Source organism: Anas platyrhynchos, chromosome 9 (genome assembly GCF_047663525.1).
Source record: "Anas platyrhynchos isolate ZD024472 breed Pekin duck chromosome 9, IASCAAS_PekinDuck_T2T, whole genome shotgun sequence".
Lineage (NCBI taxonomy): Eukaryota > Metazoa > Chordata > Aves > Anseriformes > Anatidae > Anas > Anas platyrhynchos.
In genome coordinates, this window is record NC_092595.1 from 15,097,204 (window position 1) to 15,111,359 (window position 14,156).

General features: G+C 56.1%; 2 protein-coding genes across 2 annotated transcripts; one reads left to right on the top strand and one right to left on the bottom strand.

Moving 5' to 3' along the window:
- Positions 1 to 16: 16 nt before the first annotated feature.
- On the top strand, positions 17 to 6,135 carry LOC101795100 (aquaporin-12). The gene is made up of 3 exons (XM_005028066.6): positions 17 to 4,405; positions 4,789 to 4,905; positions 5,283 to 6,135. Exons 1-3 carry the CDS (start codon positions 3,604 to 3,606, stop codon positions 5,459 to 5,461), a joined length of 1,098 nt encoding a protein of 365 aa, XP_005028123.3. The 5' UTR covers positions 17 to 3,603; the 3' UTR covers positions 5,462 to 6,135.
- A 916-nt stretch (positions 6,136 to 7,051) lies between these two features.
- Positions 7,052 to 13,601, bottom strand: LOC101798951 (galactose-3-O-sulfotransferase 2). Its single transcript, XM_038183733.2, has 4 exons — positions 13,573 to 13,601; positions 10,585 to 10,695; positions 8,815 to 9,769; positions 7,052 to 8,465 (listed from the first exon to the last, which is right to left on the bottom strand). The coding sequence occupies exons 1-4, from the start codon at positions 13,599 to 13,601 to the stop codon at positions 7,593 to 7,595; spliced, it is 1,968 nt and encodes a 655-aa protein (XP_038039661.1). The 3' UTR covers positions 7,052 to 7,592.
- Between the last annotated feature and the right edge of the window lie 555 nt (positions 13,602 to 14,156).

The window sequence follows — 14,156 nt, forward strand, 5'->3', positions numbered from 1 at the left end:
TAAGGTAGCATTTTGGTAGGGAGGGAGGGACTGGTGGACCAGTAAGCTGCACTCATGGTGGTGTGGTGGTGCAGTGACCTTTCCAAACGGGACTGTTTGACTGTGAATATCATCCACAATCCTGCGTGTATAAACCTGGCGGTGTGGGGAGCGAGCTGGCCTGCCTGTTGGGAAGAGCTGACTCCAGCTTCAGCACCGTCCCCGCTGATCGGCGTTTGACTGACCAAGCCAAGCACAGGAGCTGGGTGTCAGCAGCTCACCTTGGATTTGGGGTGAGATGGGTGGTGGCTGTTGGCAGGCTGTGGAGACCTGCTCGTGCTTTTCATTGGAACTACAAAAATGCCGCGATGTGTTGGCATTGCAGTCCGGTTAAAGGAAAGGACGCCAGAATGAATTTACCTGGGGGCTAAGGTTGGTTCAGGTGAAATCCAGATGAAGTTTCTGGCTTGGTTGTGAATGTCGAGGACTCAGGTTGTGCCTTTCCCATGTGTTACGGGAAAATCAGCTCTTCCACTTTTTTGGTCGTGCTGCTGGCAAAAAGCAATGAAGAAACCACTCTTCAAAAGCCTTTTCAACCAGATGTAAGAATGTCATTTTGCACAAAGCACGCACTCTCCAGGTTAATTAACTCGTCGAAGCATCTTTGTCTTCTATATAGCTGACCCTTTATGCATTTAAACTGATGTTCTCTAGCACCACTTTTAAGCGATGCTTGCATTTGATTTATGGGGGAAAAAGCTGTCAAGAGGAGGGAGAAGGTGTTTAGTGGAACCTGGATATTGGTACTTGTCTTGCTTTAAGGTGAGCAGGATTTTGGCTTAGTTATGGTTTGTATTAGTTGGGAGTTGCTTGTCCTTGCTTGGTAAACACAAGTAGGTCTTGTGTGAACTTGATGTGCACTTGCTTATAGGTGGCCTACACCAAAAAAACAAAACAAAACAAAAAAACCACCTCCATCTTTTTTTTGATCAGTTCGCTAAAGATCAGGTACTTTAAATATTCTGCACCAAGTTAAAGCCACACAGTGTTGCTGTGAAGTTGGAGGAAATGACTTCTCGCTTCCAGGGCTGCAGGTTGGTTGCAGTGAATTAAATTGCAGAGCTGAGCACGATTATTTGGACTGTGCCAGCAGCATATTGCTTAAATGAAGAGTGGCTGAGAAGTGTCACTTCCATTTAGTTTTTGCTGTAGTACGTGAAGAAAAGGTTTCAGCGCGGTTCTTGTGGCTCGTGTACAAGCACAGCAGTTGTCTGCAGATGCCTGCTCCCAGTGACTTGGACAGCTGCATTATTTGCTTTCTTTTAAGCTTGCGTTTTGCTGAGAAGATTGTTTTTAGTAAAAACAGCTGTATTGGTCAGCCCTGAGAGGATCTTACGTTCCTGTCTCGTGTAGTGGAGAGGTACGTGAGGCTGTTAAGCTCAGCTAAATTCTTGACGTTGCTCTCAGATGTGCAGAGGAAGCAGGTTTTTCTAAGATGTTTTTCTTTTCCTTTGCTTTGAAGTCCAGACTAATGGAAACTTTTTTGAAGGAAAATGCAAACAAGTGAGAGCAGTGAATTTCTGACTAATTTTTCTGTCTGCAGCGTGTTGTGAGGGGGGAGAGCAGTGGTGGCATTACTTTTCCCCTCTCCTGCCCACCAGCCAGCGTCTTGCAGGGAGGCTGTCTTCCAGCACATCATGATGTCATTTCAAAACCCATTTACCTATCGACCTGATCATTGAACCAGCCTGTAGGGATGGGTGATCGATATAAATAAATGGGATTTGCCCACTAGGAAGGTAAATTGCTTGATGCTGAAAAGCCACCAGGCTTCTGCTTCCTCAAAAATGCCTCTGGCGCTACCAAGCGACTTGGAGATGAGTCAGTAGGAAGGAAGAGGGGACTGGAAGAACAGACCGACGGTAGGTCTTGGTGCAGCCTCAAGTTTCTGGTGCTTTCTGAATGGTTTCTGAGTAATGGCTTGGGCTTGGTGTAATGATCAGAGGAGCAGGTGCTGATGTGGCAGGGCACGTCCTGGATGTCCTTTTCCAGGTGCTCTGTGCTGGGCATGGGCCTTATAGGGGACTGACTTCTCCCTTGAAGTCAGGATTCCTACAGCTGAGGGTGATCCACCTTGTTATTTATTTAATTTTTTCCTCCCAGTGGGTGTTGCATGGATTTGGCTCTTGTGAAATTCCTCGTGGCTCTCCTTGAGCCCATTTGGCTGGCTGCCTGCAGGAGCGGGGAGCCCAGCGGTGGGTTTGTGCTGCCTGGCCCCTGCTGCTACGGGGTGGCTGCTCATGGGGTTTGGGTAATGGCTTTCCTGCCCAGTGAACTCGCCTTAAATAACCCTAAGGAAGCTGCATGCAGCTGTAGCTGCTACCTATTCGGGGGTGGTGGGGGAGCAGCCTCATTCTCTTTGCTTTTTTGTTACTCTTCAGTGTTTTAGGAGAGTTTGCTTTTTGAGCTGCTTGCGTCTCTGTCATTGTCACCACTTACCCCGCTAATCCGATTCATAGGCAACTGCCTCCTGCCCCTTGCTCAAGCCTGGGTTGTGTGACACACAATTGCAGGATGTGCCGTGGCCGTAATTGCAGGCAGCGGATGGGAAATAGGTTTAGAAGACCTCTGAGCTGCTGCCTCTAAGCACAACTCTTTAAATGCTTGAAAAGGAGAAGGGGAAAATCCTTCCTGCAGGAAGGAAGGAAGAGATGTTTGGATATTTTCCAGTTTTACCACGGCTGTTGTGATGTTTTCCATGCCAGAGCTTTCGGGAGGAAGGGGACAAGAATGCGCTTGCTCTTCAGGCCTCGATGCGTGGCAGATCTCTTGTAACAGCAGCTAGAAATGTTTTGGTATGAGAGGGATTTTTGTTGATCTGGGCGAGTTCTCTGCCGCTGTCTGTGCTGACTTTTCACTGAGCCAAAATTGGGAAGTTTGAGTCCCTCTGTAGGGTGACAGCAATTCTGTCACTGCTGGTGGAGCTGGCAGAGATTCCGTCCCTCCCCTGTGTGTTACCAGCAGAAGGGGATGAAATGTCACCGTCACTGAAATGCCACCTGCAGGCAAGCATGCAGCTAGTGCTGGCAGTGAGCGAGGAGAGGTGTTCCTGGGGACAAGGACGGGGAAGCATGTGCAAGCCAGGCTTTTGTGCCGGCTAAAGAAAGACTTTGGTGTGCCTCTGGGTTATTTCTGAGCATGGGCAGGGTGCTGGGAAAGGGTAAAGCCTCTCTTAAAAAGAGGGGCAGGGAAACGATGGAGTCAGCTGCGCTCCCGTTCTCAGCTAAAAGTAGGGAGTTGGGGAATAAATAAGGTTTTATTGTTTTCTCATTTTCAGAAGCAACCCTAACAAGTAGCATGGAAGAAGGACTGGGGAGGAGCAGGGGGTGTACAGCACCCCCAAACTGCCCTCAGAGCCCTGTAGTCCTGGGTCATGGTGTGGGGCCGCATCCCAGGTGCTGGGTGAACGCGTGGCAGAGCCGGGTGCCGGGGCACAAGGCAGGGCTTTGAAGCGATCCCTGCACAGGGAGGTGGGCAAAATGCGAGGAGGGCAGCTCGTGTGTGCAGGTCTTGAGGTAGGAAAGCAACGAGGGCTTTTTCCTCCTCTTGGAAGAGCTCGTTGCCATGCTTCCTGCAGCTCTCAGGGGCAGCACGTGCGGTGTTTCCCAAGGACTCCCTGGCCACCGGGCAGGTGCCAGTTGGGCTGTGCCACGTTTGCTTTCGCACGGCGCTATAAAACGGAGGTGCAGAAGCTTTCCCTGCTCCATCCTGGAAGCCAAAAGCCGCGTGGCTTGGTCTTTCCCTTGGGGGGCTGTCACCATGTCAGGCCTGAACGTCTCCATCGCCTTTTTTCTCCTGGTTGTGAGCACATGCGAGATGCTCCGGCGGCTTTCCAAGAGGCTGCTGTCTCCTGGGGCGTACTGCTGCCTTGCTGGGGAGCTGACTGGGTCCCTGCAGCTCTGCTCGAGCTGCCTGGAGCTGAGGATGCTGCTAGAGATTGGCCCGTGGGGTGGCGGCTTTGGCCCCGACGTGGTCTTCACGCTGCTCTTCCTCCTCTTCATGGTTCACGCCGCCTCCTTGGATGGAGCATCTGCCAACCCCACCGTCTCTCTCCAGGAGTTCCTGCTCCTCGAATCCGGCCCCGCAGCCACTGCTGCCAAGCTGCTGGCCCAGGCCGTGGGCGTGGGGACAGGCTGGGCCATCACCAAGCTCTACTGGTCCTGGGAGCTGACCCAGTTCCACCTCATCCAGAACCTGATCGCCTCCGAGTGCAGCTCCTCCATCCGCACCTCGCTCTACCACGGGGCCTTCGTGGAGGGTGCCTGCTCTTTCTTCTTCCACCTCGTGCTTCTCAGGTTGCGGCGGAGCCGCACGGTGTACCGGGCACCTGCCCTGGCAGCCACTGTCACCTTCCTGACCTATGCAGGTGAGCAGCGCCCCTGGTTCCTCTACAACACTCTTTGAGAGGGAAGAACAATCCCTTATCCCTCCTCTAGGGCTTGCGTTGAGAGAGGACAACTAGCAGAAGGCTTGTTCCCTACTTATTTTGGGGAGGTGTTCATTTGGGGGTGAGGGCAGCAGTTTAGGGCACCTAAGCAGTGGGTGAAATGTTGGTGTTTGCGTGGGGAGCAGCAGCATGGTCCTCGAGCGTCCCTTTGGTCTTGCACTGAGCTCTTCTTGCAAAGCCTGGGGTGATGCGTGTGGGACTTACCAGGGTGCCCTGGTGCTGAGGGATGAGGCTGCAGGCGTAGGTGCCTGTCCCCAGGAGATGACTGAGGCTGATGATGGCCCTGCTTCCTCCCCATGCAGCTGTGATGACCACAGGGGCTTTCTTCAACCCTGCCCTGGCCGTGGCCACCACCTTCGCCTGCACAGGGAGCAGCCTGCGGGACTACGTCCAGGTGTACTGGCTGGGGCCCCTCACAGGTGAGATGTCCTGGGGGCAGCGGGTGTTTTTTCACATCTGCTGCAAGGCAGAAATGCTGGGTGCAACCCCAGCTCCTCCCGGCAAAGGGCTGAAGTTCAAGGGGGACAGATGACCGCTGGCTTGGCTCACCACCCGTTGGGGTCAACACAAGCCTCGCATGGCGAGGATGTGCGCATGGTGAGGATGCAGTGGTTAAATTCTCCTTAAAGTAGTAAAGCTGGGGCTTTCTGGGTGCTGCCACTGGGGACTTTGGTGCTGAGCTGCCTTCTGGTGATGGGAAAAGTTGTGGCGAGGGCCTGGAAACCAGTGCTCAATGGGCAGGGTGGAGAGGCTCCCCATGTGGGGCGCACCGAGCGGGTATATGCTCTCGTTTCAGGGATGCTCGCTGCCCTCTTGCTGTACCAAGGCAACATCCCAAGACTCTTCCAAAAAAACCTGCTTTACAGCCAGAAGAGCAAATACAAGATACCCAAGGCACGGCTGGCGCATGCGGAGGGTGGAGACGAGCGGTGGAAGGGGAAAGGCGAGAAGAGCAACCCTGCGCCTCGTGCCTGAGCCCCTGCAGCCCTGCTGCTGGGAGGGGGACTCCTGGCACGGAGGATTTTGCACACCCAAGTCTGCAGTGCTGTCCCCGGGGGGGAAACTAATGTATCTGTACAAATTGCTGTCTTGTGTACACAGGAAGCTTACAGAAACTAGGGACCACTACACGGGCGTGCTTGAGCAGCCTCCAGGTTGTTGCATCACTTGGAATAATCCAACTGTGCCTCCCGCAGCCATAAAAACGGTGTAAACCTGTAACCATGTTTCAGGCTTTGGAAACTTGGGCTGAGGAGGAAGGTATCGGTGAAGGGGTGCACAGGGTGCCCGTGGTTAGCAGACGTGGCACTGGTACGGGTTGGGGGACCCAGCCCTGGGCCGCTGTCCGTGGCTACGTGCAATGCCCCCAAGGAAACGAGGCGTTGTGACGTGAAATAAATGTGATTGCGTTGAGGTGAGTGGTGTCCTTCCTGCCAGAGCGCAGCTGACTGAGCAGAAATGAAAGAAATCTGCTCGTCTGTGTGCGTTTTGGGGGAATTTCCTTCTGTGCTGGGCTGGATGTGAGCACTGGGGGCTGAGATCATCCCACTTCGTCCCCAAATGTGGTGCTCCCAACCCCTGCGTTTTGCAGGGACTCTGTGGGCACGATGCTCCTGACCTGCTCCGAGCTGAGCACTGTGGCTTTTCGGATCCTGCCTAATTTGTCTGAGATGCAAATGGTGAGTAAGGAAGCGGTGCCTGACTGCAGTGACAGTGACTGATGCCAGTTTGGTACCTGGGCATGTGGTGTCCCCTCCCCTCCTGATGGAAACCAAAACCTTCAAGGTTCCGTGTCCCTGGCCAAATGGATTTGGGAAGCTCAGATCCTTTGCCAGTTTTTTTCTTTTTTTCTCAACCTCTTTTGGTTTGGAAATCATGCTGGAAATGGGGCCTCCTCATTTATTTTGCAGAGTTTCTCTATTTTGGCCAAGACAAGAAATACCATTTGACTCTGGGGTTATTTCAGAGCCCAGAGCAAAGCCACCAAGGCTTGGAGGAGGATCTGAGGGGGGCGAGGGCGATCTCCGTTTACCCAAATTGATTCTCTGGCTCTGCTTTTGATTTGAGGCTAAAAGTAGGCTATGAAATATAAGGCTGACTACCCCACCACGACTAATTTCTGTAATTCCCCCTCCAGGGGCAGTGCACGGAGCATTCCTACAGCCCCTCAAAGAGGTGGGCTGTGATGGCTGGAGCAGAGATGCTCGCACACCCTCAGCCTGGCACCGCAGTACTAGTGTGAGCCCCGGGGCAGGATGCCAGCCCTATAAAGGCACTGAGCAAGTGCAGCATCCGATGGGGACACGTAACTGCAGAACTGGGGGGAAAAAGCTGTTTTGTTTTGTGCTTTCTTTTGTTTTTTCCCAAGGAGGTGTCTATCTGTTGGGCTGCTGGGGGAGATCAGTGACTGGGCATAGTGATGTAATAAGGGAAATTTAACAGGAGTGGCGGTGAACATTGTTGGTTTTAATTAAGAGGCTGCTTTTCCAGCACAGTAGCATTGAGGCGTAGTGGAGGAGAGCTGCAGCTGGACAGACAGAAGCGTTCCTGAGCTGTAAATCAAGCTCGGCAGCACTGATTTACAGCTTGGCCCCGCACCAGCTCCGGCTGCAGCCCGCGCTTTGCCTCCCCGCTCTGCGGGGCGGTGATGGGGCTCCTCGTGGTGCTTTCACATGGATGCTGGCATGGAATTCATGCCGAGCAGCACTGGCGAGACCAGGACGAGTGCCCCTGGCACCCACCCTGTGGCAGGGAGCTGCGGCTTCACCTGCTGGGCCGAGCATTGCGGGACAGGGAGCTGGGCTGTCAGCCCTGTGCTGAGCTGAGCCGCAGCCTCTGGGCATCCTCCCCCGTCCCCTGCATTGCCACCTCCAGGACCAACCCCAGGAGAGTCGGGGACAGGCCCTGGGACCCACTGCCCCGGGTCCTGCTCCCCAGCAGCAGTTTTTTTCATGGTCCTGCCTGCATGGAGGTGGCCAGGGCCTCCAGCAGGTCTTGTCCCTCCGAGGCTGACCACGGGGCAGCCCCAGAGGCCCAGGGGGCGAGCACCCAGCTGTCCTCAGTGAAGGGAACTGGAGAACAAGGCCTGGAAAGGGGGCGAAGTGGCTCAGTTTTGGGTGCCCTCCAGCCTGTGCCGCAGGATGCTGCCCTGCTGCATGCTCCGCTGAGAGGAGACGAGCTGGGGGGTCTGCTGGGGGGGCTTCTGGGGAAACTGCTTCTTGTAGAGAGCGCTGCTGTACTGAAGCTCCGGGGTCACCAGCCGCCGGCACATGGTCTCTGTCTCCTTGTCCAAGCCCTGCTTGAGGTTGTAGCCCAGGATTTTGGCATTGCCGTGCTGCAGCGGCCGCAGGGAAGAGTCCTTGATGTCCTTAGGGCCCACGCTGCCCATCCCTTGCAGGCAGGTCCTCGCCAGCTCTGCCTGCCTCTCCCGAAGCACCTTCACCTCCCGCTGCATGCGCTCCCTTCCGATGTCTCGGTCGATCCTTTCCCAGAAGGTCCTGTTGAAGTGGGTGTAGATCTCCCAGTCCAGCTTGTTCCAGGCCTTTATCTTCTCCACAATGGCTCCCGAGAGCGGGGACCTGGTGCTGCTGTCCCTGCTGTTGAGCGGGAAGGACACGACGCTGTCCAGGTCCCAGCACAGCGTCTCCTTCAGCAGCACCATGGACTCGTCAAAGTACTCAGAGATGAGGAGCAAGTCGAAGGACGCCTCAATGGCCTTCAGCATGAGGTGCACCCGCTTGGCTGAGACCTCTCCATCGGGGTTGAAGCCAAAGTCGAAGGTCATGAGGTTCCTGGCGTAGTGGCTGTCGCTGGCTGTGGGGTTGTAGTAGCGGTAGGGCTGGCTGAGGAACTCCTCCAGGCTGTGGGCGCGGGAGAAGGCCGACGTGCCCTTGTAGTACACGAAGGAAGACTCCATGAGCTGCACGGGGTTCCTCAGGATGGAGAAGTAGACGGCTGTGCTGGGCACCACTTTCTGCACCTGCAGAGGGGGGAAAGGATGTTTAAAAGTGGAGCAGAGTGAATGGACCTGCTTGCTGGAAAAGCAGAAACACTCGCTCAGGAAAGAGCTGAAGGGGCACTGAGGGAGGCCTCAGGGTGCAGCTCCTCCACCAGACATGTGGGGAACCACGGGAAAGGTACACAAGTGCCCATGCAGCTGCTGGTCCATCTGGCTGGGGCCAAGGTACGTCGTGGTCCTGTCTCCTTGCCTTTCCCCCGCATCCACACCTGAAGCCCAGGAGGGAGGATGCTGGGCACGGCTGGCCGGCGTGCTTTACCCGCGTCCCACCCCGCTCCCTCTCCCGAGGCACGGAGGCTCTGCCCCTTACCTCTGGCTGCAGGAAGCGCATGTGGTGGCAGAGGATGTTGAAGCGGGGAGGCTTCCCTGGGGAGAAGCCCTGCACGAACCTCGCCATGAAGTGCTGCGGGTAGAAGAGCTGCGGGCCACCCTTCAGGGGGAAGGCAAAGGAGAGGTTGTGCATCTCACCGAAGCGGAAGAGGATGTTCATGACAGTGCTGCTGGCACTCTTATGGACTTTCAGGAAGACGATGTTGGTCTTGGGTTTGCACATCTCCTCCTGAGAGAAGACTCCTTCCACCTGTGGGATGCCCCTGAGGGCCATCTCGTTATCCATGGAGACTTCTGTCCAGCTGGGGAGCAATCCTCTCTCCAGGTCTGTCCTGTAAAAGTCATCTGCCTGCGGGACTTGAGCTGAACTTAGCACCATGTGCTTAATTGAGCTGTCCCACAGTTGGCCAGGGAAACCTAGGGGCTGAGGCTGGCCCTGCAGTGTCACTTGTGGTGTCTGGGATGACCTTGTTCCCTCCTGCTCCTCTGCAATGACACCATTGGCAAAGATAACTCCTTTGCTGCTGTCACCACCAACAACAGCATCTCCTGGAGCTGTGGAGGTACCTCCAGGAAGACCCGGGGATATTTCCCCTCTGGCTGCTTTTCTGGGGCTGGGGAGGTGGGTTTTCAGCCTTGGGGGTGAAAAGTAGCCTTTCATCTTCTTGCTGCTCTCCGCAGGCTGCCACGTCCAGTGCCCCTCTTGCCTGTCCAGAGTGCTCTCCTGCGGCGTCATCTGCCCCAAGTACTGGGGTAACATCTGGAAAATGTCCTGTGTGCTCTTAGTGGAAGTGGGTTCCAGCATGGCCTTCCTCTGCCTGTGAGGGCGATCCTCCTTCCTCGGCAGGCCAGGGGCGTGCAGGGCGTAGTTAGGGCCCTCCTGGCCGTGGTCTGTGGTCTGCTGCAGGGCGTGCTCCAGCTCGCATGGGCAGCTCCTGTGAGAGGGAGGAGGTGAGCTGGCAGTAAGAGGTGCAGGGCCCGTGTTGGGGGCACAGAGCGTGCTGCTGGGCCCAGTTGGGGAAAACGACCTGCTGCCCTGTCTTATTTGGGGGGTGGCACTGCTGCTGGGCGCAGCTCTTGGCTGCTTGGCGCTGCCACACTGCCAGGCCGGGGTGAGTGTAGGACAACGGCAGCGCAATGATGCCCTTGCGCTGCTGGAGGGAAGGAGCAAAGCAAGGGAAGGCGAGAAAAGAGAAGGGCATGGGGCCTGGAGGAGATGAAGGGGAGCTGGTGGGTGTCCCCAAACCGGGAAGATGCTGAAGGGCTGCTGGGGGACTGGGGTGAGCTGGAGGAACAGACCAGAAGGAACCCCATGAGATGCAGAGAGGACGAAGGCCTGGTCCTGCCCCAGGAGGGACAACACCCAGCATGATGCAGGCTGGGGATCAGCTCTGCTGGAAAGGCCACAAGGCTCTGGGCAGGGAGAGGCTGAGCAGGAGCTGGTGTCTGCCCAGGCAGCAAAGATGCCAACAGCATCCCTGGAGCACAGCCGGGTCCGGGTACTGACTGTTGGCCTCTGCCATCTCCAGCCTGGGAGGGGTTTGAGGCTGGCCTGGTTTGACGGGGATCTGAGCAGGGTGCAGGGGTTGGATGGGGTAGCCCCAGTGGGGGCTTCTTCCTCCCGAATTTCCCGAGTTTCTAAGGAGGACGCTGCTGGGTGGAGTTGAGGAGGGCGGCTTTGGGCCTGTATTGACTGCCAGTGAAGGCCCGGAGGATGAGGTGCAGGTTTACCATCCTGCCGGGGACATACCTGGAAGGCTGAAGCTTCTCCACGACTTGAAATGAGACCAGGAGAAGGATGAGGAGGCTGAAGGAGACCCAGAGCCGACCTGGCTGGCACCTGTATATTGCCTTCAGTTTCCTGCAAAGAAACAGACGTTCAGAGTGTTCAATGCATTGCACGGGTAAAAGAAACGGGTAGGGCACAACGCAGAGAGGAAAGAGGCCTTGAGACTTCCACAACCAGCATGACTCCCCCCAGAATTTAGTCTTGTCTTTTATCTTTTCTAAGGCAAGGTCACTTTTCTGCGGGTGGAAGAGGTGCTGGAGCAGCGATAACCAATGAACCTCAGCAGCTGTGCTTGAGCAGTGGAGCCTGGTGGAAATTTCCAGCCGGGACCCAGATATCGCACCCAGAGGTAAACAGCGATAACCGTGGGGACGCCTCGCGGCACGGCCCCGCCACCGGCTTCGGCAGCAGGAGCGGGCACCGCTCGCCTTCACCCTGCCCCGCGTGTCTGGGAGATATCTGGGTGCTCTCTATAAACAAAGACAAGAAACCCTGGTTTCTTAAGGCAGCCTTTCTAAAAAATGAAGGGACCCCGCTGCAGGAACCAGAGCAGAGCAGTCGGGGGCTATGCTGGCTGGAAAAGGGTTTAGGTTGGCTCTGGCTTGTGGTGATTACTGGCTGAGGACACATCGCTGCGTAAAGGGGGCTGGTTTTTACCAGGAATCTGGTTAAATCCTCTGTTACGGACCCCTCTGTGGGGGGAACCCGGCCTGCAAGCCCCAGGCACCTGCTTGCAGCCTCCCAGGGAGGGGTGGGCAGGGGCAGGTTTGTGGAGCAAAATGGGGATCTCAGAGTACGGGGAGCAGGCATTTGTGCAGAGTCTGCTCAGAAGCCACCCTCTGATCTGTATTCAGGATTCCTTTCATCGAGTGGGCAGTTTTGGACAAGGGGGCCTGGAACTGCACAGGCCTGCTTGTCCTAGGGCTGCTTCACCTCTGTGGTGTTATATCACAGAATGGATTGGGTTTGAAGGGACCTTAAAGCCCATCCAATTCCAACCCCCTGCCATGGCAGGGCTCCCTCCCACCAGCCCAAAAAGCCCCCAGCCCCATCCAGCCTGGCCTTGGGCACTGCCAGGGATGGGCCACCCACAGCTCTTCTGGGCAACCTGTGCCAGTGCCTCACTGCTCTACCCATTTTAGTTGATTTAGATTAAATACTGGGAAGAAATCCCCTGCTTTGGGCAGTCCTGCCACCTGGAAGAAGTATGCTGGGCATCATTCCTACTTGAGGAGCTGGTAATGGCATGGACACGTGGTATTTGTAGTGGTCACGTGCATCCGTTGGTCCTGTTGAGGAATTTGGGCTTGCTGTTGAAAACTGGATTCATTCCAGAAAAAGGCAGCGTTATGACTAACTGTAGTTTGCTTGTTACAACAGTATTTCGGTGTTTGTGCGTTGGTTGTCAGCTGGTCCATGAAAGATCTGGGTCCCTTTGCTCTGAGCCTGCTGCCTCCTGGGAGAGGACTGCGTGTTGGCTGAGCAGCTGGTACCCCACGTGTGGGCTGGTTGGGTCTGATCGGGCTTGCACAAAGCCAGAGCCCGTCCTCCAGGCTGGCTCTAGTGGGACACACATGGATCAAGGAGCACGCAGGGAAGAAGGAGGAGCTGTGGCAGCACTAAAGTTGGGACTGAAGAATGCCAGAAATTGCAGTGGCAGCAAAATCAGGATAAAATGGCCCACACAGAATGAGGCGCCTTTGGGGGCTGGAGCAGTTGGAGCATTCGAGGTTGGACCTCTTCAAAAGGCTCCTCTGCTTTCCATGGGTACATCCTTCACAGCCTTCTCCTTGGTTCAACGTGACAGGATGATATCGGGGTGCCAGTGCCTAGGGAACATGTTAAATATTTGGGACCAAGGCCTGGGAAGTTGGGGGCTGGATGTGCAACCCTCATGGTTAAGGGCTGCACGGTGCCCTCTCCAGGAGCCATTCAGCAGGGTGCAGAGCTGGATGCAGCTGGGTTCAGTTCTCAGTGGCAGAGCCACAGCAGCTGAATCCTACCATGCTGGTGGATGGATTTCATCAAAAAACGGTCTATTTGTTGGGGGAGAGCCCCCTAGTCGTGTTTGCTGGCTGGGGATAGGTGCCTGGAAGCGGTGCCGCAGACAGGTCTCGGGTGAGCTCACCGGTGGAAAGCGGCTCCATTGATTTGCTGCGGTCAGATATGCGCCGGGCAGCGGGTGGCATTGCACGGGGAATCAATACACATGAGTGATACCTCAGGCCCTCTGAGCAGTGTGTGAAGCCCCTTCCTTCACCTACTGCCTGCCTGTGCCAGTGCTCAAACTACCATCAAAAGAGGGAAAAGCCCTCCCCATGCCCCCTGCCGCAGCTTGGCATGCAGAAGCAGGGCTGCAATGCCCCAGGTGCAGCAGACACATGGGATAGGGCTGTTCTGCCCTGAAATGCTCTCCCCCAGCACAAGGACGACCCGTGGGCACTGTGGCCAAGTCCAGCCTTGTCCTTTGCTGCCCCTCATCCATCCTCTCCAAAAAAGAGCCTCTGGAAGAGCGCACCTGGCATCGGGTGCATTCATTGGGGTTGCCGCGTACAAGGCTGGCACAGAGCCACGTTTCTGCTCCGTGTCTGCTCCATGGGTGAGCATGCAGAGCGGAGAGTACTGAGCCCCTGCCTGGGACAAAGCAGGAGGGCTCAGCATCCTCCTTGCCTCGCTGAGGTTGCTGCTGCTGCTCTTCCTGTGCAGCATCAGGCCTAACAGAAGATGCTGTTCTCCACGTGGGAGAAATGCTGTGCTCAGAGCCTCTGGAAGAGAGAGCTCCACTGCCCCAAACCTCCCTGCATTTATGCAGAGCAGCAGTGCTGCTCTGCACATTCCCATCATCACTTAAACCTCCACAGAGGGACCTGCAAGGACACGACCGCTGGGTAGAGTGCAACTCGTACTTAAGGAGACGGCACTGAGATTAGAAGATAAAATTCCACTTACATGGTCAGGTACCTCCTGAACTTCAGCATGGTGAGCTGGATCCTTGGCTGAGGAACAGCGGGTGCTCGCCGTCAGGTCAGCACGGAGACTGGGAGAGCAAACACGCGGGGCCTGGCTTGTGTGCCTGCGTCCGGTGGCCCCTCCCTGGGCGCCTTCCCCCTGGTGCCCTGCTCTCCAGCGCCTGCCCCCAGGGAGCAACCAGGCTCCGTGAGCAGCAGGTTTACGCAGCCAGCCTGGAACCCGTGCTCGCAGCCCCGCTGCTCTCCTTGGTCTCCTTGTACGGCTGCTGATGCTCTGTTCTGGCCCATCCTGTGCCGCTTCCAGCCTCTTTGGGTGTCAATCTTTGGCCCTTCGTTTTCCATCTTGCACGTTTGTCTTACTTCTCGACAAAGCCGGTGGTTTGGCCACGAGTGCTGGACTCCTGCAGTGCCACGGTCTTCGGGTCTTGTGCCGTGGGGAGAGCCGTGCAGGGCCGGTTGTGTCTGCATGGCGTTGAGCCTGTCCTGCTCAGCCCTGCTCCAGGCTGGCTCCTGTCTTCTCCCAAGCCAGTGAGCCCTCGCCCTGCTGTACTGGGACTGCGCTGT

Bases quoted from the DNA above. Each gene is read 5' to 3' on its own strand.
- LOC101798951 (XM_038183733.2), bottom strand. From the start codon at position 13,601: ATGCTGAAGTTCAGGAGGTACCTGACCAT. The intron at 10,696-13,572 runs GTAAGTGGAATT...GTTTCTTTGCAG, and splicing joins TTCAGGAGGTACCTGACCAT to GAAACTGAAGGCAATATACA. The intron at 9,770-10,584 runs GTATGTCCCCGG...TCCCTCTCACAG, and splicing joins GAGAAGCTTCAGCCTTCCAG to GAGCTGCCCATGCGAGCTGG.
- LOC101795100 (XM_005028066.6), top strand. From the start codon at position 3,604: ATGCTTCCTGCAGCTCTCAGGGGCAGCACGTGCGGTGTTTCCCAAGGA. The intron at 4,406-4,788 runs GTGAGCAGCGCC...CTCCCCATGCAG, and splicing joins CACCTTCCTGACCTATGCAG to CTGTGATGACCACAGGGGCT. The intron at 4,906-5,282 runs GTGAGATGTCCT...CTCTCGTTTCAG, and splicing joins CTGGCTGGGGCCCCTCACAG to GGATGCTCGCTGCCCTCTTG.